Below are 21,735 nucleotides of genomic sequence, written 5' to 3' on the forward strand. Positions count from 1 at the left end.
CCATAGGTGGGGTGGGAATTGAGGTCACATTACTGTCCTCCGTGGCCCCCCCCTCAAGGGTTACTCATCCACCCTCCCCACTTACAGTTGCAGGTAAAAGTGAGTGGCTCCTGTAGGCTGTCACACAACACAGTCACCTTCAGGTTGACCTCATCCCCAAGGTGCTCTGGGCTCGGGGTGACAGCACTCCAGACATAACCGGTGAGGGAGTAGTCTTGGATGTCAGAGCCAGATCGAAGGCTGTGCAGGAAGAGAGGGAGAAGGACCCTCGCTGTGCCTTCAGAAGAGAGCAGTCGAGAAGACACCTGCTGGGACCCTCCCACCCTGAGGCCAAGGGCTCTTCTGTCGCTGCTCAGCCTGGCTCTCCAGGCCTGCAGGCCAGGATGGGGGCAGTGGGGAAGCTGCTCCTGGAAACCTTGCTCTCGACATATTGGCTACAGTTACAAAATGTTGCCCAAGCCCCACTGCATGGTAGGGACAGTTCTACAGTGACAAAGCTTTCCCTGCTAAATTCAAAGGGAAATTCTCCTGGCTCCATTTCCTTTCTCTTTTAGCTCCAGGTAAAATACTCTTAGCTCTATCAGTGGTGCACTTGCTCCTGAGGGAAACCAAGCCTGAAGCCATTAGGATAATGTGACTGTTGGATGGAGGGTTCATAAATGTCCAAAATGTGAAACTTCTAAGATTTCAAAAAGTCCGCCGACACCTGTTGTTGGAAGCACCTCGTAGCTGTGAATTGAGATTTATTCAGTATGACCCTCCTTCCTTCCTAGAGAAAGCTCTGAATGGGCTGGCCCTCCTCCCCAGCCCCTAAGAGCCCTTCCAGGCACCCCATTCATGAACTCTTACATATCCAGCATGTGGCAAAATGCAGCAACTTCCTCATCTCTTTCCTCTGAGACCTCAAATAATTCATGGCCGTTGGCAATAGTATGGGGCCGTGAGTCCACCTTTAAGAGAAGAACAGGCGACTCAGCACCTTTTCCCTTACGGCACCCTGTTCCCACAGGTTGCTCCCAGATCTAAACCCTGAAACTCTGGATGTAAAGGCTTTTCAAGCATTGAACATTCGGGGGCACAGGAAAATGTGGGAAATTTAGGAATAATACATCCGCTGTCCTAGGAGACCAGGAACCAAGCAGAAAGAGAGAACCTGACGCTGTAAGTTTGGGTGGGACGGACAAGGTGTGGCCAAACCTCCTCTCCCGGGGTTGGAGGCAGAGGCGCGGCATCTAATAAGCTCAACCCAGGTGAGGCAGCACATAGCACTGCTGGGTCGCTGGGCGGCTTTGGGGGGGTGCTCCCAGGGGTGTGGCGGAGAGCTCTGCAGACGGCTACTCTTCCCGGGCCTGGTGTGGAGGCCAGAGCACGTGGGCGGCCCAACCGTGCCCACGGAGGCTGGGCTCTGGGCAGAGGCCCCGCACCCACCGCAGGAGGCGGTGACAGACACACAGGCCTCCTCGGCCAATGCTATTCGAGCAAGAAAGTCTTCAGGCCGCTTCCTGGGCAGGAGAGAACCCGGAGGAGGCTTAGCTCCTCCTGGTTCCCGAGAGGCTTAGGTTCTGCCCGGCTGGCACGTCGGGGAGCCCGTCCGGGCCCCGTTCCCACCGAAGAACACGAGGGCGGTGGCGGGGGTTCTGTCAGCGGGGCCTCGGCGTCCCTCCCGGCGCAGAGCAGCTGGCGGCCGGCGGCTGGCGGCTGGCGAGCGCCTGCCAGGCCTGCGGCGGGGCCCGGGGAGGAGGAAGGGTGCGGGGAGCGGGCATGGCAGGTCTCCCAGACAGGCCTGCCCAGAGGTGCCGGGGTCCGGGGGCGCGGCCACTGCCACCAGCTGCTTCCGGGGAGCTCCAGGCCTCACCTCTCACGGTCTCGTCCTGCCCACCCCTGGGGCAGATGGCAGCAACTGAGCTCCGCACTTGAATATCCAAATTGTTTCCTCTGAGTGCCCCCTCTCATTAGCCCTGCTCCGGGGAGGGCGGCAGCGGGGCCCTGGCACGTGAGGCCCTTGCTCTGCCAAGTTCCAGCCCGGGTCCCACTCACAATAGTGCCACTGTCAGCAATTAGCCCCCAGAAGTGAGGCAGAGAGGCTGACGGAGACGGAGAGACAGGAGGGGAAGGCCGGGGAGAGGAAGAGCGTGGCTACCGAAGGCCATTCTCATGCCCCCAGTACCACTCCCTGGCTCCACAAGAAAACAAAAGCCACTTACGTTTGCCCTGCTGGCAGGCCCTGGTGGCATCGCCCGACGCTGGCTGGGGGAGTCTGCCAGGCAGAGGCTGGCAGTGGGGGTGCCAGGCTGGCATGTGGAGCCCACCATTTCCAGGGCTGGCCCCGCAGGCCTGGGATAAGGAGGGTCCCTCCGTCCGAAAGCCCGGTGGAGGCGGGGCGGCGGGATAGGCCGAGGGCCCGAGAGGTGCCCCCTCCGGGTGGGATGCGCCCCTGCCCCGAGCTGAGGTGGGGGGGACCAAGGCCGCATTTCCCCCCCTTAGAACTGGCACGAGCTCTTGGCTCTGCCCAAACTTCTTCCAGGACACGCTGGACCCAGGGCCCCCTCAGAACCCTGGTGACACACGGGGGTGACGGGGAAGGGTGAGGCCGTGGGAGGAGGCAAGAGAGATAGGGAGCAACAGAGGTGACCACCTACCCGGGTGGCCTGCCTCCGAGCAGGCCCAGCTCTGGGCGAGGAACTCGGAGCTGGGAACAGGAATCTCCCTGTCCCTATAAATAGCGGGAGCAGCCCCACCTCTCACAGCAGGGCCTTTAAAAAGCCCTGAGCTCCAGAGTCGTGCCTTCTCCCAGAAGCGGATTCTGCTCTGAGGGACTCTCTTAGCAGCAGCACAGGAAGGAAGGACCATGTGGCTTTTCCAGAGTTGTGAAGGATCCCAATTGCTGGGACACACGGTGGGAAAGCCCCTGTGTCCCTTAGACAATGGATAAGGAGGAAACAGGGATGGAATGAAGTGGCACGCCATTCCTACGGAAACCTCCAGCCACAAGGGTACCTCTCGACTCCTTTTGGGGTCAGGGCTTCCAGACCCAAGGGTGAAACTCCAAGTGTCCTCAGGTCCCACCCATGGAGATGCTACTGATACTTTTTAAATCAGAAAAAAAAAAAAAAAAAAAAAGATCAAAGCTGCCCTGGAACCTACCCTGTGCTTCTATGTAGATACTATGCCATTTTACACTATCCACTCATGAAAATAAAATCATTATTGTCATACTGCATTTCTTTTAAATATTTTTTAAAAGATTTTATTTATTTATTTGTGTGTGTGTGTGTGTGAGAGAGAGAGAGAGAGAGAGGCGCAGAGACAGAGGGAGAAGCAGGCTTCATGCAGGGAGCCCGACGTGGGACTCGATCCCGGGACTCCAGGATCACGCCCTGTGCCAAAGGCAGGTGCTAAACCGCTGAGCCACCCAGGGATCCCCTCTTTTAAATATTTTTACTGTGAAAGGAGGTAGACGGTGGCCACGGCAGCACAACAATGTGAATGTCGCTAATGTCACCAACCATACTTTGCAGATTGGCCAAGATGGTAAACCTTGTTATGTATATTTTAGTGCAGTGAGAGAGAGAGAGAGAGAGAGAGAGACACGGAGGGAGACAGAGAAATAGAACCAGAGAGGAGAGGGAGAGAGAGGGAGAAAGGCAGAGCCGGGGGTGGGAAGGGAAAGATGGAGACACAGAGGAAGGCAAAGCAAGGACCAAACTTTGGGACAGGAAAGACCAGAGCTGTGTGCCTAGGACTATCAGGCAGACTTCTTGAGCACGAAACACTGGTTAATACTGTGACTGAGCCTCAGCACTACAGCACTTTGGGCAAAGCAGGTCAGAAAGCAGAAGCAACCTGCTCCAGCCCACAGGGTCATTCAGCCACAGAGTCACAGAGAATCCCCTGAGCCCGGTGCGGAACTTACCCTGTGAAGCGAGCACATGCTAGGAACCGACATCACAAACACCTGCCCTGGCAAGGGCTGTTTTGGTACAAAGCTCAGCCCTGAAAAGGAGCCACATCTCTAGTGGTGTCCCTCTTCCTCTCCCCAGCCAGGGCCCAGGGGCCAGAAGACAGGGGAGAGAGGAGGAGAGGTTGACAGGGTGAGCCGGTAGCAGATTCGAATTTGGAACAACAAAGATTCAGAAAGAAGGCCCACTCTCTGTGTCCGAGTGGCACTGGGAGGGGAGGCAGAAGGGACACACTGAGGTCCTCACCGGGGCAGCGGAAATCCGGCGGTTCTTGCCTGGTGTCGTATTCTTTCCATTGGCATAGCGGGAGGCATAGGTACGGGGAGGCACCTGAGGGGGCATGGTCTTGCTCCGGGCCACGGGTTTTCCGGGAGTGTCCTTGCCGCTGAAGTCCAGGGGCCCCCGGCCCTCCTTCCAGCCCCTGGTGGTGTCACGCAACATCTCTGTATCATAGGTGGACTTGAGGTTGAGCCGTGTGATCGCATCATTGATACCGTCATAGTCCACAGGCCCGAGCAGGCGCCCCGGAGCCCCACCCCCCAGCTCCTCTTCCTCTTCCAGGATGCGACGCCCCAGCAGCTTGCCTGGAGGCTGCTCTGCCAAAGAAAAGGTGTTGACGTCATTGGGCTGGGAGGTCTTGGAGGATGAGGGAGACCCCTTTCTGGGAGGTAGGGGAGGGGTGTCCCAGATAGAGACTCGGGGCGGCAGAGGAGGTGGGGACAGTTTCTTGGAAGAGCCATCTATGTCCCCCTGTCCTGGGGACAAAGAGAGTCCCTCATCTGAACCATCGAAAATGTAGAGATAGTCTCCAGCCAGAGAGCCTTTGGGCCAGGGATCTGGGCCAGGCTGGGAGCCCTGGGAGGTAGAGTGGTTGGGTAACCCCTCCTGCGGGGAGAGTGAGTTGTAATTGAGGGTAGGATCAGAGCCAGAAAGACCACGTAAGAGCTTGAGGTCCTTCTGCCTTCCTGCCGGCTTGCTGTAGAAGTCTAGGACAGGCTCGTCCCAGCTGATGAGAGAGGAGTCTGTGTTCTGCTTGGCTCTGCTTTCCTCCTTGTCGTGCCGCAGCCGGGACAGTGCATCATACTCCATCTGCAGGGCTTCGGCCATGGCCAGCTCTTTGCGGCTGATGCCCACTGACTCCAGGGACTTCCAGTGTTCCCCACTGCCCTGAGTCGAAGACATGGTGAGGACGGGGGATGGAGGAGACAAGGAAGTCTTTTACTTTCTCTCAGTGTCAGGTGTGCAGGATTCCAGCATGGTGTCTGGGCACCTGCAGGTGAGGGGTTGAAAACATCAATCACTCAGTCACAAAAAGGCTTGAATTAATAACGTGACTTAGGTGACATCATCTGGGTCACTGCTGCTCCTCGAGTGTCTACAGCAGATGGGAAGAAACAAAAAAATGGAGAGAAGAAATGCAGACAACTCTATCCATTTAATACATCCATTCACCTTTCCATTTATCTATAGATGTCTGGTCCCTCACTCCCACATACCCTGGGAATGGCAGAGGAGGTCCGGTCCTCTCTCTCCCATGTACCCTGAGGGAGGAAGGAGGCACCTTGCATCAGGCGAGAGAAGACAGAAAAAGGGGCTCTTCAATCCATTTAAAGAGGACCGCTCTCATACACTGCTGGTGGCGAATATAAAATGGGGCAACCACTTTGGAAAACAGGCAGCCTGCTGAAAGGTAAACATCCACCTACCATATGACTCAACTAACCCACCCCTAGTCACTTACCCAAGAAAACTGAAAGCACGTATCTTCACAAAGACTTATACGCATATTCGCGGTGGCCTTATTTGTCATATCCCCAAACTGGAAACAACCCAAGTCTGTCCATCAACAGGGGAATGGATTAAACAATGCGATTCTGTCCACGTAATGATACTAACTCAGCCACAAAAAATGAGTTACCGGCACATGTCCTAACACGGATGCATCTCAAAATAACTATTCTGCGTAAAAGCAGCTAGACAAAAAAGCACGAATATGTAGGATTCCATTTATATAAAATCCTGGAAAATGAAAACTCTACAGTGATAGCAGATCAGTGGTTAACTGGGGAAAGGTAAGGTGGGAAAAGAGGCATGGATGACAAAGAAGCTTTAAAGGACACTTTTGGGGATGATAAGTATGTTCATTATCTTGATTGTGGCAAAGGTTTCTTGGGTATATAAATACGTCACAATTTACCAGATTGCACATCTTAAATATGTACAGTTTATTGTATGTCCATTATACCTCAGTAAAGCTATAAAGTGAAATAGAGTCCAATGAAACAGACTTTGTAATTACTCAGACTGCACTAAGTTCCTCCCCAAATAAACCAATGTGAGTAATAAAACAAAGCCTGGCAACAGGTGAGACCCAGATACCTGACGGATTACAGGTGTGCCACATCGATTCCCCTTGGCCCTCAGGACACCAGACAGGAAGCCAGGACCTCCAGGCCAGCTGCCACTGGCTGAAAGCAGCCCCCTTCATGTACTCCAGCGTTAGCATCCTTTTCTTTAGAAGCCATGACATGAAGATAGCCCTGAATGAATCGTTATCAGGACAAGGCTAGCCTGGCCCAGCAGTTCTCAACCCTGATTACACATTAAAAACACCAGGGGTCCTTTTTAAAAGTACTGATACCTGGGTACTCTTAAGAGTGTCTAATTTAACTGGTCTGCCGTAGAACAGTAGTATTTTTTTTTTTAAACGCCAAGAGATGCTGGTCTATAGCTGGAGCTAAGAACCACAGACTTATGTGTATATATGTTTCGGTTAGGTTGTGAGGTGAGTGTGAAGTAGCCACTTCAGATCCTTTTTGCCAGCAGCTAAGAAGTTCATGATTTCATAAAATTATCTAAAATTATTCATTCTTGGACAGCCTGGGTGGCTCAGCAGTTTAGTGCCGCCTTCAGCCGAGGGCCTGATCCTGGAGATCCAGGATCAAGTCCCACATCGGGTTCCCTGCATGGAGCCTATTTCTACCTCTGCCTGTGTCTGCCTCTCTCTCTCTCCCCATGTCTCTCATTAATAAATAAATAAAATCTTTAAAAAAAATTACTCATTGTTGTACTGCTTTATCCAGCAGGTAATTAACATGAAGCATGTTGTTTTTCTTTTTCTTTTTTTTTTTTAAGCATGTTGTTTCTTATGATTCGAAAGTTGAAAACATCAAAAGGACAAAAGGTTCAGACAGATACTGGGTGGCAAGTTCCATCAGCTCCCAAATGAGTTAGGATGAAGGTATCACTTGACCTGAGGTGCCCGCCCTGATGGTCTCCCCATTAGGCCCAGGCGAAGAACCCTGTCCCCAGAGGGCTGTGGCTGGCTGGCTTAGTGAATCTTTTTTTTTTTTTTTTAAGATTTTATTTATGTATTCATGAGAGACACACACACACACAGAGAGGCAGAGACACAGGTAGGGAGAAGCAGGCTCCATGCAGGGAGCCCGACGTGGGACTCGATCCCGGGTCTCCAGGATCACGCTCTGAGCCAAAGGCAGACGCTCAACCACTGAGCCATCCAGGCATCCCTGGCTTAGTGAATCTCAGCAAGTAGTTCGCCGAAGACTGAATAGCCCAAGCCCAGCTTTGGGGCATATGAAGTGACTCTCTGCCTGTTGAGATCTACATCCTTCAACAACTTCTTACAGATTACTTTTTACCAACAGAGGGTAAGAGGGAGTCTTACTATTTGAAATTCAAAGGAATTGGATGAGCAGATGGAGGTACCCAGAACACAGTTGCTGGGAGTTAGGAAACTGGCCCCAGGAAAAGGTTCTTGTACCTTAGATAGGAGACACCAAATAAATGCTCCAGCTGGACCAAGCATTTCATTCCAGAGAATACTGAGACTTAGGGGTGCCTACATGGCCTCATTTTCAGACAGACAGACACACACACACCCAGCTGTCTCTTCTCTGGCTGTATAATTTCCTGGACTGAAGTTTCTGGGCCTCTCTGTCCCTCTAGAGAAGTCAGGTCAACCTGTGCTCACCTTGCTGTCCTTGGGGTCACAATCTCCAAAAGGCAGAGTCTCCATCAGCAGTAAACACCAGGAACATCAAGTGTGAAGTCACCATGACAGCTGGGACGAGCCCTGAACACCTGCTGTCCTGGGATGAGGCTGATGCTTAGGACTCCCAGGAGTCTCTGTCCCCGTGGGCAGCTCAGCCCCTGACCATCTCTGGGCTCCAATCAGTGCCGAGGCTGATCAGTACATTGATTCTGGGACCCCAGCGTCAGTGCAGCTCCCCTGGAGCTCAAGTCCCACAAGGATGTGAGACACACCCTCCCAGTGCTCTCAGGGCTGGGCTGCCACTCTCTGTCACCCCCTTAACCACCCCAAAGAGGCTAGACCTCTGCTGAGATTCAGAGAGGGCCACAGAGCCGATGACCTCAGAGGCATAGTCCCTCTTATCTCCCCCTCTTCTCCACTCAGATGTGGGGCCTTCAACAAAAACTTCCAGGTCTGATTGGCCTTGGGTAATAGAAATTCCTTCTTCTAGTCATGGATGGCTGAATGAATGATTGCTCTGTCCTGAATATGCTGAACACCAGGCACAGGGAGTACAGCTCTGCCTACCCTGAGTCCAGCTTGATCCCAAATCTTTCCTGCCTGGAAGCTCTGTGTTTGGTAATTCATCTCTGAGATGGCTCTGAAGCTCAGAGGAACAGCTTCTCCTTGCGTTTCACTGGGCCCCACATCAGGTTATTTTACCTGCAGGACAAGACCCATGAAACAAAACTCCTGACTACAATAATAATAATAAATCAAATGGTTTTATTTTTATTTTTTTTAAAGATTTGATTTATTTATTCATGAGAATACACAGAGAGGAGAGAGAGAAGCAGAGACACAGGCAGAGGGAGAAGCAGGCTCCATGCAGGGAGCCTGATGTGGGACTCGATCCCGGGTCTCCAGGATCACACCCTGGGCTGAAGGCGGCGCTAAACCGCTGAGCCACCGGGGCTGCCCCAATCAAATGGTTTTAGAAAAAAGTTTATAGACCCCTATTCAACTGGAAACAGGAAGCATTTCTTTTCCACTGTTTTTCCAATCATGCTTTTTACCATAAATTCCATTCATTTTCTCTCCACAATAAAAAAGACTTAGGGACACCTAGGTGGCTTAGTTAGTTAAGGTGTCATCTCCTGATTTTCGCTCAGGTGGTGATCTCACGGTCGTCGAGCCCCACAGCAGGCTCTGCGCTGGGCATGGAGCCTGCTTGAGATTCTCTCTCCCCCTCTGTGCCCCACAACCCCGTTTGCATGTATACTTTCTCTCTCTCTTGAAAGAAAAGAAAAAAGAAGGATTTGCCTTTGCCAGGCACCACTATGAAGAGGAAAACTGAAGCTATTGGAAATAATCTCTCTCAACTTCCTGCAGCTCTCATGCATGAATTTATCCACACTTGCATGCAGTCTCCCTTTCTTCCTTTTGGTCTCGGGGAGAGTGGGTTCCTGCCTCCTGCTGAGGCACAACCTTCTTGTCCTCTTGCCCCATTCACTGGATCTCCTCCGGGATCATATCCCTTCCCCCACTGTACCTTTGCCCCTTCTCCTTAATGAGGTCTCTCTCTTCAGCACATACACATGTTCAGACTGCTTCTAGCCTTAAAAAGAAAGTATGAGAAAACAACAACAAAAACCCCACACCCTACACCCTAAGCACCTTCTCTTGCCTTTTTGTCCTCCAGCCAGTATCTTTTCTGTTCCTCCTTCCCAGTAGGCTCTCCAAGAGCACAAGACACATGTACTTTCCCAATTCCCATTTACCCTTCGATTTACTGTAATCTGGCTTCTGTCCCCATCCTTCCAACAAAAACCACCCCAGGAACAATACCCAGGCCATCCAATTCCACATGCCTTTTTTTTTTTTTTTTTTTTTTTTTTTAAGATTGTATTTATTTGCGAGTGAGCAAGCACAAGTGGAGGTAGGGGAGGGGCAGAGAGGGAGAGGCAAACCCCCTGCTGGACAGGGAGCCTGTGCATGTGGGCCTCAATCTCAGGACCCTGAGATCATGACCTGAGCTGAAGGCAGATGCTTAACTGACTGAGCCACCCAGGTGCCCTTCCACAGGCATTTCTACTGACCCAGACATGGCTGCTGCATTTAGCTTTCCAGACCCTTCCCTTCTTCCCTAAACTCTTTACCCCTTGGCTTCCATGACACTTTTTTCTTCTTGTTCTCTACCTCCTTCTTTGTCCACCCCTGAAATGCTGGTGTCAGGACTCCGTTCTCAGCCACTGTTAACACCCTCTGCTCGGGCAACCTTGCGTCTCATCTCTGATGCGTCCCACTCATGCGCTGGAGCGTATCCAATGGTGTATCTTGCCCTCAAGTTTATGTGCCCGCCCATACCTCAAGCCCCAAATGCCCCAAAACTGAACTACCACCTTGTCCTTTCCTTCCCACAACCCCTCCACCCTCCTGGTTCCCCACCTCAGCAAAGGGCACAAGCCAGTCCTCCAAATTAGAAACCCTACAGCCTCCCTGGATTCGTCCTTTGCCGTGTCCCCATAGCCAGTCAACAAAGTCTTCCGGCTCTTCCTCATTAAGTGACTTTGCCTCTTTTGTATTCCTGAATCTAGTCCTTCCTGCTAGATGCCCTAAGGAAGCCCTTATCTTCTCCCATTTGGGTTATTACAATAGGCTCCTCACAGTTCTTCCTCCTAATCTGCCCCTCTCATAAGGCATTCTCCCCAGAACAGCCAGAGGGCTCTTTCTGAAAGGTAAACCTGATCATCTCACTGCCTGCTTCCACACCTTCAAAGGCTCTCTATTTGCTTCCTTTATCACCACCCCCCATCTTCCTTTCAGCTGTAGTCATTCACTGCCAGGGACCCAATACCTTGCTGACTTGTTCAACATCCTCCTTCCCCTGGGCCTGCCCTTCCCAATTCCCTTTTGCTTTCTGCCTGTGGGACTCTAACTCACTCCTTAGCCTTTGCTCAGACATCACGTTCTCCAGGAAGCTTTCTCTTAGTCCCAGATGGGATTAAGGGCCGCTTCTTTATGCTCTCAATAGTAACTTGTGCGTACCTCAAATATAGTCTTAAAATAGTTTATTCAAAATTAAATAAGCATCAATTGCACTACTGGGTATTTACCCCAAAGATACAGATGCAGTGAAATGCTGGGACCTGCACCCCAGTGTTTACAGCACCAATATCCACAATAGCCAAACTGTGGAAGGAGCCTCGATGTCCATCGACAGATGAATGGATAAAGATGTGGTTTATATATACACAATGGAATATTACTCAGCCATCAGAAAGGACAAACACTCACCATTTGCTTCAACGTGGATGGAACTGGAGGGTATTCTGCTGAGTGAAATAAGTCAATTGAAGGACAGTCATCACATGGTTTCACTCATATATGGAATATAAGAAATAGTGAGGGCAGTCCCGGTGGCGCAGCGGTTTAGCGCCGCCTGCAGCCCGGAGCGTGATCCTGGAGTCCCGGGATCGAGTCCCACATCGGGCTCCCTGCATGGAGCCTGCTTCTCCCTCTGCCTGTGTCTCTGCCTCTCTCTCTCTCTGTCTCTATGAATAAATAAATAAAATCTTAAAAAAAAAAAAAAAGAGGGATCCCTGGGTGGCGCAGTGGTTTGGCGCCTGCCTTTGGCCCAGGGAGCGATCCTGGAGACCCGGGATCGAATCCCACATCGGGCTCCCAGTGCATGGAGCCTGCTTCTCCCTCTGCCTGTGTCTCTGCCTCTCTCTCTCTCTCTGTGACTATCATAAATAATAAATAAAAATTAAAAAAAAAAAGAAATAGTGAAAGGGATTATAAGGGAAGGAGGGAAAGTGAGTGGGGAAAATTAGAGAGGGAGACAAACCATGAGAGACTCCTAACTCTGGGACATGAACAAGGAGTAGAGGAAGGGGAGGTGGGTGGGGGGATGGGGTGACTGGGTGATGGGCACTGAGGAGGGCACTTGATGAGACGAGCACTAGGTGTTATACTATATGTTGGCAAATCGAACTTCAATTAAAAAAAATTAAATAGGCATGGACCTGTCACCTCCACCACCATCAAGCTCCTTAACTTCCAAATTCACCTCATTTCCATTGAGAAACATACTTGAACTGGGATGTAAGAAAAGAGCTTTCTGGTAGTAAAAGTTTTTAGACATAAGATCGGTAATCAGGATGCAGCTGGTGCCCTTCCTTGGGGTCCTACCAACACAGGACTGGGTATCACCTCACTGGGCTGGGTCTGGCATCTGTAAAGGCAGGTGGGCGGCCACACAGAACCACCTCACAAAGTACCTTCCAACTCTGGGCCCTTGATTCTAACCAAGTGGTTTCCTCAAGTCAAATTTCTCAGAGGATTCCAACGTCACCTCCTAGAGCAGCCTTAGCCCTGGGAGGAAAGAGAAGAAAGGCCCACGGGTGGGCCAGCCAGTGGGCCTGGCTCCTGAGGTTCTTCCAAAACTGGAATTCAGATGAAGAAAGCCAAGCTACCCCTGTCTAACCACCGTCCCCTGGTGCCTGGCCAGGTCTCCACCAGACTGCCTGTCAGCCATGCAGAGAAGGAGGCCCAGCCTGCAGACAGATCCTGCGCCCAGGGCCACACTGGCAGCTGCTCCTTCAGAAAGGCTCAGCGCTCTGCTCACTCTGAAGGTGAGGAGGTAGACAAGCAGCACACCCTGACCCCCACCCTGCAGGACCAGGAGAGCCACCCGCTAAGGCGGAGTGAAAGTACAGAGTGGCAGCCAGGCACAAGGGAAATCCAGAGGGGGAAAGAGGGAAGGCAGGGGCAACGTTCCCAACAACCTAGAGTTAGAGCGAGCTGGCGTCCTCTAAGAACTCAAGCCCCAAATTTCATTTTCTGGGACGGGTGGGGATACACAAAGTATTTTAGGAATCAGAATCTCATGTTTCCTGCCTCCGCCTCCCCTTCCCCAATTCAGCTCCCTCTCCGCCAGCTTCTGCAGGGTTGACAAATTAGAAACTGCTCTATTCCCTTCGTCCTCAAGGGCTCCTAGGGATGCTGTAAAAAATTCATGTAAATCCCAGGAAAGAAAGAAAAAAAAAATCCCAGGAAAGAGGTTGGGGTGGTGAGGGCCTGGGTCTTTGCAGCCCATCCAGGAAGAAGCAGCTGGGCCCAGTACTACAGTGTCACACAACTCCAAGGCACACCCACGCATTGGATTCTACGTGAATGCCACCCTCTGACCACAACAAAGAGAACCGTGTGAATGGCGCCCTCTGAAGTCGCACACCTAAGTGGCCCAGGCTGTGGTCTCCTCTCGAGTCCGTCTTTCAGAGAGCAAATACAAATTGTCCACAAGACCACCTTCAGCTGGGTTCCACTCACCACCCGCAGGCACTCTGTCTACACTTCCCCATAGGCAGGCTCTCTTTCTCTGCTTAACCACTTGATAGTAAGATGCAAATACTTCCCCTCTAAATACTTCAGCCTGAATCTCTAAAGATCTAGGACCCTCCCCTATATAAACACACTGCCATCAGGCCACTCACCAAATTTAAGGTCCACAGGATAATATTATCTAATACAAAGTCCACATCCGAATGCTCCCGATGATCATCTTGGAAGTTTTTCCAAATGTACAGATTCCTGGCCCCTCTTCTGGAGGGTCTGACTCAGGGTGAATCCCTGGATTCTGATCATTACAAACCCTCCCCAACCCCCCCCCCCCAGGCAATTCAGATATGTCGCCAGATTTGACCCTACAGACCACAGTTTTGGGACTACCAGAAAGACAGGTGGGAAGTGGGGAAAGGGACTCCACCAAGCCCCATGCAGTCAGCTGGTAGAGGAAGAGAGTATGCTTCTGGGTGAGCAGGTCAGTGCCAGGATCCAAGCAGCACCAGGCACCAAATAGTCCACATGGCTGCCAAAGGATGGCTGGAGGCTGGCCACGGAGGAAACAGGGTCAGAGCAGAGCCACACAATGGTCTGGAGTCAAAGGGTGGAGAGAAAGGAGAGGAAACTCCCTAGAATGAGCTTGCTCTGCTCAGTCCCTGTGCCAGAGAGGGTGGAGCCCCAGGGGCCAGCTGTGGGCGGAGAGGGCTTCCTGCTGCCTGGCTGTAGGGTGCCTTTTCAGAACTGCTCTGCTCAGCCTGAGGGGTCTTGGTCATTTCCCACCCAGACCCACAGAACTGAATCCCAATGGCCACTGAGTACCAGCTACACGCCAGGTGCCACACTCCTCCTCGAAGTATTCAGATAACTGTGGCACAGTCATGCAGGGAGCTCACCATCTAGCAAAAGTGACAGGCATCCCCATAAATAATTCAAGCCCCACCCATCTTGGGGCACAAAGCAGGAAAACACTGCATGTCTTGGCCCATCTTCATGGGGCAGGGAACATGGAGAGCTGTCAAGCAAGATGGTTAGAAATATATATATATATATATATGAAGGGTCTCAAGCCCCCAGCCTTGGGCATCCCACCTTTGAACAGTTTTTATTTAAAAAAAAAAAAATTTAGTGCTCGCTTCGGCAGCACATATACTAAAAAAAAAAATTTATTTATTTATTTATTTGAGAGAGAGAGAATGAGTGGTGGGGAGGGACAGAAGGAGAGGGAGAAGCCCTCTATCCCAAGATCATGACCTGAGCCAAAGGCAGACACTTCACAGACTGAGCTACCCAGGTGCCCCTGAGCAGTTTTTAATAAGGGAAGAGGACTCAGTTCTAGGACTACCTTGGAAGGGACCTTCAGCACCTTCTCTTAGAACAACATGGGTCAAGGAGACCATGCGGACTTAAACCCTTTGGCTTCCAGAGTTTTATCTTCAGAAGACCCCTGCCCCTTTCCACCCCCCAACACCCACACTCACCCATATCCCAAATCCCACTGGTTTTGCAGCCAGGGATCCAACCCCCACCTCTCCCTCCATACACTTGCCACCCTGTTAACCCACCCACCCCAGCCCCAAGAGGCTCGGCTCTAGGAGGGAAGGTCAGTGTGCCCTGCATCACGAATCCAACAGGAAGGTGTATCTGAAAGGTCAACTCCCTGTCTCAGACAAATACCCATCTGATGCTGGCTTCCTCACGGAAAATCTATAGGTCTTCAAGCCTCTTTGGTGTAGGCCCATCACTGAATCACATGGACCAACAAGGTCTTTCTCTTATCTACGTTCCCTCTCTGTGGGTATCACTTATTTCCAAGTGTGAAGACACAGAAAACAACCGTCTGTGCTTTCCTCCTGCCCACCCATCCACTCTCTAGCATCCTCTTGGCCAAATTAAAGCAGGTCCACATGGTTCAGTCTTTGTTCTTGGAACTTAACTTTCCATCCCTGGATTCCCTGGGCCTACCCAAGACATTCCACTTATCTGAAGCCCAAGTTGATACCAGGGTTAGTAGAGGGCTCTTCGAGTCCTAGAAGAACTGAGACAGGTGCTAGGGGCCTGTGTGACAGGCTAGATGGAGCTGGGTTTGCCTTCAGAGCCCTAGAGTCCTCAATCCCACCTCAGAAACCATGTGTGCAGCTGGTCCTGTGCACGCACACACAGAAGCCCTGAAAATCACAGATCCTACCACAAACCCTGCAAATTCAGGACTTGAGTGAGAAGAAAGTCAGGGATGGAATTGTTGAGGCAGCTTGTGGCTCCTTTCAAAACTTTCCTTCCTAGAGCTGGCAATGTAGATCAGAGACGGGGAGCTGGCACTCAGCTCAATGGAACCCCTGGCCAAGAGGGAAGAAAGGTCTTGGCAGTGTGCGGATCTCTAATCCAGGAACCATCCCGGGAGCCAGAGCAGCCACATCTCCTCTTGTCTGGTCTGCACTTCCTGCACTCCCTCCTCTCCCCACTCCAAGCCACCGCAGCCCATAGAACCAGCCCTTCTAGTTCTGATCAGCTGGGCTCCCTGTAAGCAGCTTGGTGATTAAGAATTACTCTTCCAAAAAAAAAAAAAAAAAAAAGAATTACTCTTCCAGCTTCCTTGGCCCTCTAGAGAAAGGCAGTAGGATGGGGTGGGGGGAAGGAGCTCCCAGGATGACCTTCCCTTGCCAATCTTGGGTCTCCAGCTGAGGGGATTCCTAAGGAAAGTTCTTTACAAACAAGATTCACACCAGCCCATCCCATATCAGAAAAACCACCCCAACATTTCTAAACATCAACGTCTAAGAAACTTTAATCTCTCTGAGGGTATTGGAGACCCCATGAAGTATAAAGGAAGCCCCTCTCGGAGGAGGATGTAAGAAAGTGGGTGGAGTGGGGGATGGGGACACAGCCGCCCTCGTGGTCTTTTGCCTCCCCTCCTCATCTTTGGGACACAGCGCCATTTGCTAAGAAGCAAACCAAGGCCTCCGGCAAGGCCTGTGCTATCACCTGTCACCTCCAGCTCAATCTCCAGTCCAGCTTCCCCAGCTCATGTCCTTTGGAATCCAGTTCTCCAGGATTCCTGTGTGGGCTGGGGAAACTCCCTGGAGGAGGCCAGCCCATTAAACAGAATCCAGAAAGCGGGTCACAGCTGTTCCCAAGCAGCTCTGGCGCCAAAAAGAGAGCAGAACACACCAAAGAGTCTCTGCTCTGCCTGGAGGACTCACCAGACGGAAGGGATGGGAGCCACATAGATGCTTGTGTCCCAAGTCCTCATGAACCTTAAGGCCTCATGGGTTGGGCACGCTGGGTGCACCTAACCCATCAGAGTCTGCAAGAATGAAGGAGCAGCACTTCAGATTATGGCCCAAGCCCATGGCTAGGGGAGGGGGATGTATCTTGGGATAACTACAGAGGCACTGAACTAACCAGTGTGCACTGAGTAATGCCAAGTGGGACCTCCTCCTGAAGGACACCTTTGCTGGGGATCAGAGCGTAGATTTTTAGGGAGCATTTCCAATTAATTCAATTCAAACAATGCTTTGGTTGTTTTCTGGTAGCAACCTCCCAGACATCTGAGAGGCTCTCTTCTCTCCTCCATGACAGCGTCCTCCTGTCTGTTAGAGATAAGCAGATGGAGGCCTACCAAGTGTCAGTGACTTTGCCCTGCGTCTCACACCGGATCTGTGGCAGAGTGGAGAGAGGTCCACAGACCAAATGTGGAGAAGCTACATGGCACTGACACTCCAGAACAATCTGAACCCGAACCCTGTGCTGTCCCCCAACAAGTACACACCTGGCCCAGATGTGCTGGAACCCCAGGATGAGGAGGAGAAGGACCCGGAAGACTGGTCCCCAGAATGATCCTACACACAGCCTGCAGAAAGTAAGGCCCACAGCACCCCCCCCCCCCGGCCCCCCACATGCTGCCTGAGGGAAGGTTGGAGGCGAAAGCCTGTAAGCCTGCATGAAGGAGCCAGCGGGCAGTCACAGGCTGTGTGGGCGGTGGGATGCCAGCAGCTGAGAGCCACCTGCTTGGCTTAGAGGAGGGCAAAGGGAAGTCAAGCAGAAAAAGGCTGAGCCAGTCTTCTATAGAACCTGAGGAGCTGAGGCCGGGGCCCCACACCATGCCCAGGGCAAGCTCCCTGCCCCCTCCCAGTAGGAAGGCTCTGCATAGGTTCACAAACCCTGCCCACTGTCCCTCTGCCACCACTATCCCTAGACCAGCAATCTAGACATGTGGCCTGATAATAAGGGTATCTTCAGTAGTGCTAACTCCCCGATGAAGAAAGAAAATCCCTGATAGACTACAGTCATTCTCAGGGACCTAAGCCATGGTAATCACATAAACTGCACATACACCCCCACACACTCGCACTTTGCCCACACTACTCACTCCCTTCCCTGTGCACACTCCACATCCCTCAAGACCTACCTCTCCCACCCCCTCCCTCTCCACCCTACACACACTCATACCTTCCCCACACGCCCACAAGCACCCCACACTCTCCATGCATACTCCATGCCCCAACCCCCACACCTCCATACCCTGCACGCCTCGCACAACCCCCATACCCTACACAATTACCCACATCTGCCCCTGCACATCTCCCATGCCTTCCCATCCCTCCAGCCCCCTCCCACATCCCCTCCACCTTGCTCTCTCCCTCATCAGGCCCCTGAGGAGAGGAGATGAGTAGAGAGGAAACTGGCTTAAACACCACAAGATCACAATCTTAGATCTTTGTGTTATCGCAAAGAAGTCAGAGAAAAGCAGACAGGAGGTTGAACCCGGAAGTAAAAGGGAAATAGGACCTTTCAGCGCCAGGGAGCAGCTCTGGGCTTTCAGAGTTCACATTCCAATACACCGGAGGCAGGCCCTGCCAGCCAGGAGGCCACTGGGGAGCCAGAATGCCAGGCAAGGGGACTCCAGGCAGCCGAGCCCAGCAGAGCCTTTGCCCGAAGGCCACGTAGCTTCCAGCAGACCTCAGGAGTGGTTGGTTATTTTCCTAAGTCAGGGTACATTGGAGAGGCCCTGGTGTCTTCACAAACCAGGGTGCTCCCCTCTCGAGCAGCCCCATTTTACAGCCCAGAAAACACACACACACACACACACACACACACACACACACACACACAAAACACCACCAAACATCTGACACTACTTTACAGGGGGGTGCTAGAGGCTAAGGCGTTAGTCCCCATCCAGGGACATTTGCATTTAAAAAGCAAATGTCGGGGATCCCTGGGTGGCTCAGAGGTTTAGGGCCTGCCTTTGGCAGGGGGTGTGATCCTGGAGTCCAGGGATCAAGTCCCCGTGTTGGGCTCCCTGCATGGAGCCTGCTTCTCCCCCTCTGCCTGTGTCTCTGCCTCTCTCTCTCTATGTCTATCATGAATAAATAAAAAATTTAAAATAAAATAAAATAAAATAAATAAAAAGCAAATGTCTCTCTCCTCTGAGGAGAGCGCGCCCAACCTAATCCGTTCTGGAAGGGGTAAGGGAAACTTCGAGAGGCTGGGAGGAATGATCCATTAAAAGGTAGGCGGGGGTGGGTCTCTGGTGCCAGCTGTGCCTCTTCAAGGCTTCCCTGGTCTCAGGGCCTGAGGCTTAGGCATGTCTTGCCCCCGTTCAGAACACATGTCCCCCTCAGTGTGGCCCAGCAGGCAGCCTGTCACCAAGTCACTGACCCCTGCCAATCCCTGGCCTTGGCTATTGTCAGCCAAAACTGACCCACGTGGCCACCAGACCTTCCCCCCATCCCCTCACCCCCCTCCATCTCCCATCCCCGCCGTGAAGTTCCCCTCCACTTTTCCTGGTAACAGACAGAAGGACCCTTCTGCTCAGGGTCAGCCAAGGACACTGAACCTCGAAAGAGACCAAGGATTCCATTTTACCCAGGTCGACAGAGAAACCCCCCCTGTTGCCCTCCTGTGCCTCTGTCCCGATGGTAGGTTCCAGTGTCCTCAGCAGGACCCCTGACAGCATTGTAGAGACTCCCTACGCTCTATTTTGCTCTATTTTCTTGCCCAGCTGAGTCTTAGGGCCTCAAAAGCCCTTGGTGCAGCAGGAGGTTCCTTCTTCCCAGTTTTCTGTCTCTCCTCTTCCCGCGCAGACTCAAGAGCTTCAGAAGCCTTCCCTGGTCAATTCTTCCAATTTCTCCTGACTTCTACTCTCTGTGTCTGCTTAACACTTATGCTATGTGTGTGTGTATGTGTGTGACACAACAGATTGAAATGGTGGCCCTGGGGTCTGGGGCACAAGAACACCACATATGCCTTAGATGGCATTAAAACAGCAGTTTTCATCTGTGCAGAGGGGTCAAGAAGACTTATTTTCTAAGCAGGAAGTGACCTAGGGGGTGGGGGAGCAGAGCAAGGAATCATGGCGATTTCTTAGGGTGTTGCTCTGTACATGCTCTGATGTCCTTCTATCTCTGATGCCCCACTCCACACAGGAAGGTCCCAAGGGAGACAGAGGTCTCCATAAGACATGGTCCCAGTCTACATCCAGCAAAGGGGACACTTGACAGAGGGGTAGACCAGCTGCCCACCCGGCACAGTGGCACATGCTCCCTTTCCACCAGTCCCATTTTCATGAGGCTTTGTCCATGTGACTCTCCCCCGAGATCCACAAGGGCAGCAATAGTCACAGGCCATTCTCAGTAGGGATTAGTTGAAACTGCTTTCAGCTGGATAAGTGTAGCCAAGGTGTGGCCGTGAGTACAGACATCTTAGGGCCGACGTTCCACAGGCCACCTTACAGAAATACCACTCCAATGTATGGAAACACCATTACAGTCTGCCAAGTTAGTACCCCCAGGGATATGCCCGCTGTCGTGACTGGAGTGGAGGAGCCTTTATTCTGGGGAAAGGGAAAGAGGAGGAGGGCAGGGCTGGGCAAGAGGCTAAGTGAATATGAATATGGCAGAAATATAAGGAAAGAAGGAGGGCAGCCCCGGTGGCACAGTGGTTTAGCACCGCCTGCAGCCTGGGGTGTGATCCTGGAGACCCGGGATTGAGTCCCACGTCGGGATCCCTGCGTGGAGCCGGCTTCTCCCTCTGCCTGTGTCTCTGCCTGCCTCTCTCTCTCTCTGCCTCTGAATAAATAAAAAAATAAAAAATAAATAAAATAAATAAAAAGGAAAGAAGGAGACCTGGTTTTCCCCTCTGCAATTTTGTCCCAGGTATCCTGTTTAATCCTCACAACAATCCTACTACATGGGTATTAATATCCTTATTTAATGGATGAGGTAAGTAGTAAGCAGAAAGGGGACTCATTAATTTACCCAAGGTCACAAAACTAGTAGGCAGTAGAATCAAGAATCAAATTGAAACCTGTCTGAGGCCAAAATTCATAGTGTTTTTCCCATCCCATAGAATGCGCCCCAGGCACCTCCCATTTTGCTGAAAGTGCAAGCTGACATTGTGATTATCCCAATACAACTCTGTACCCTCCCTCCTTACCCCAAAACACTCTTTTACCTCCCAAGCCACTCAAAAGCAAGCAAATAATAAACAAGCAAAAACCGAAAGACAACCCACCATCATACAGATAAGGGGACCAATGGCCAACTGTCAAAATGGGTGAAGAGGAGTGAGAGATCCAGGCCTCCACGCATGGAATGAATAAGTCATGGGGATAAAGGGCACACACAGCACAGGGAATCTAGTCAGTGATACTGTACTAGTGTTGTGTGGTGCCGGATTGTAGCTAAACTGGTGATGAGCACAGTGTAACAAATGGAGAAGTTGAATCCCTCTGTTGTACACCTGAAACTAATGTAATGTTGTGTGTCACTGCGATGGAGGGAGGGAGGGAGACAGAGAGAGAAAACCAATGACCAGAGGGGAGAAATGACTTGTCTGGAGTCACACAGCTAGACAGTGGCAGAAGCAGGACTAGAAACTAGAGGCATGTCCTTGACTCCCACTCCAGTGCTCTTTCCAGACTGAGCCACAACCAATCCACCTCCAGGGAAGGAAATACCCCCTGCCTTCCTAATCCAATCTCTCTCAAATTGGTCCATTCTTTTCCAAGCTTTGGATTACTTTTCTTAATGAAACAACATCGAAAGCACATATCAGGGGGATCCCTGGGTGGCTCAGCGGTTTAGCGCCTGCCTTTGGCTCAGGGCGTGATCCTGGAGTCCTGGGATCGAGTCCCGCGTCGGGCTCCCTGCATGGAGCCTGCTTCTCCCTCTGCCTGTGTCTCTACCTCTCTCTATGTCTATCATGAATAAATAAATAAAATCTTTAAAAAAAAAAAAAAAAAAGCACATATCAGGCACCCAAAATGATTATTCTTTCTCTTACCTGAATAACTAAAGTAGCCTTCTGAAGTCTGTCTCCCCACTAACCCCTAAAGCCCTATGCTCCTCTGGCAAGAAAACCCTGCAGCAGTGGCTCTATTCACATCATCCTTCTGAGGAAAAGGTTTCTAGCTCTCCTGCTCATTATCAGACATTC

The 21,735-nt window shown here is 51.6% G+C and overlaps 1 protein-coding gene across 5 annotated transcripts in view; it reads right to left on the reverse strand.

The window, feature by feature from the left end:
* Positions 1-21,735, reverse strand: part of PIK3C2B (phosphatidylinositol-4-phosphate 3-kinase catalytic subunit type 2 beta) — a 65,724-nt gene that overhangs the window by 36,732 nt on the left and 7,257 nt on the right. Inside the window, exons 1-4 of one of the 5 annotated variants that reach the window (XM_025421157.3) lie at positions 16,497-16,600; positions 4,206-5,229; positions 850-950; positions 86-240 (exon numbers count right to left, since the gene is read on the reverse strand). In XM_025421157.3, coding sequence (XP_025276942.3) covers positions 86-240; positions 850-950; positions 4,206-5,141 — 1,192 coding nt within the window. In that variant the 5' untranslated portion in view covers positions 5,142-5,229; positions 16,497-16,600. Of the gene's footprint in view, positions 1-85; positions 241-849; positions 951-2,204; positions 2,711-4,205; positions 5,230-13,451; positions 13,591-16,496; positions 16,601-21,735 lie in introns of those variants that run through there. The other 4 variants (XM_025421156.3, XM_025421155.3, XM_025421160.3 and 1 more) reach the window with 4 other exon arrangements.

Source organism: Canis lupus, chromosome 38 (genome assembly GCF_003254725.2).
Source record: "Canis lupus dingo isolate Sandy chromosome 38, ASM325472v2, whole genome shotgun sequence".
Lineage (NCBI taxonomy): Eukaryota > Metazoa > Chordata > Mammalia > Carnivora > Canidae > Canis > Canis lupus.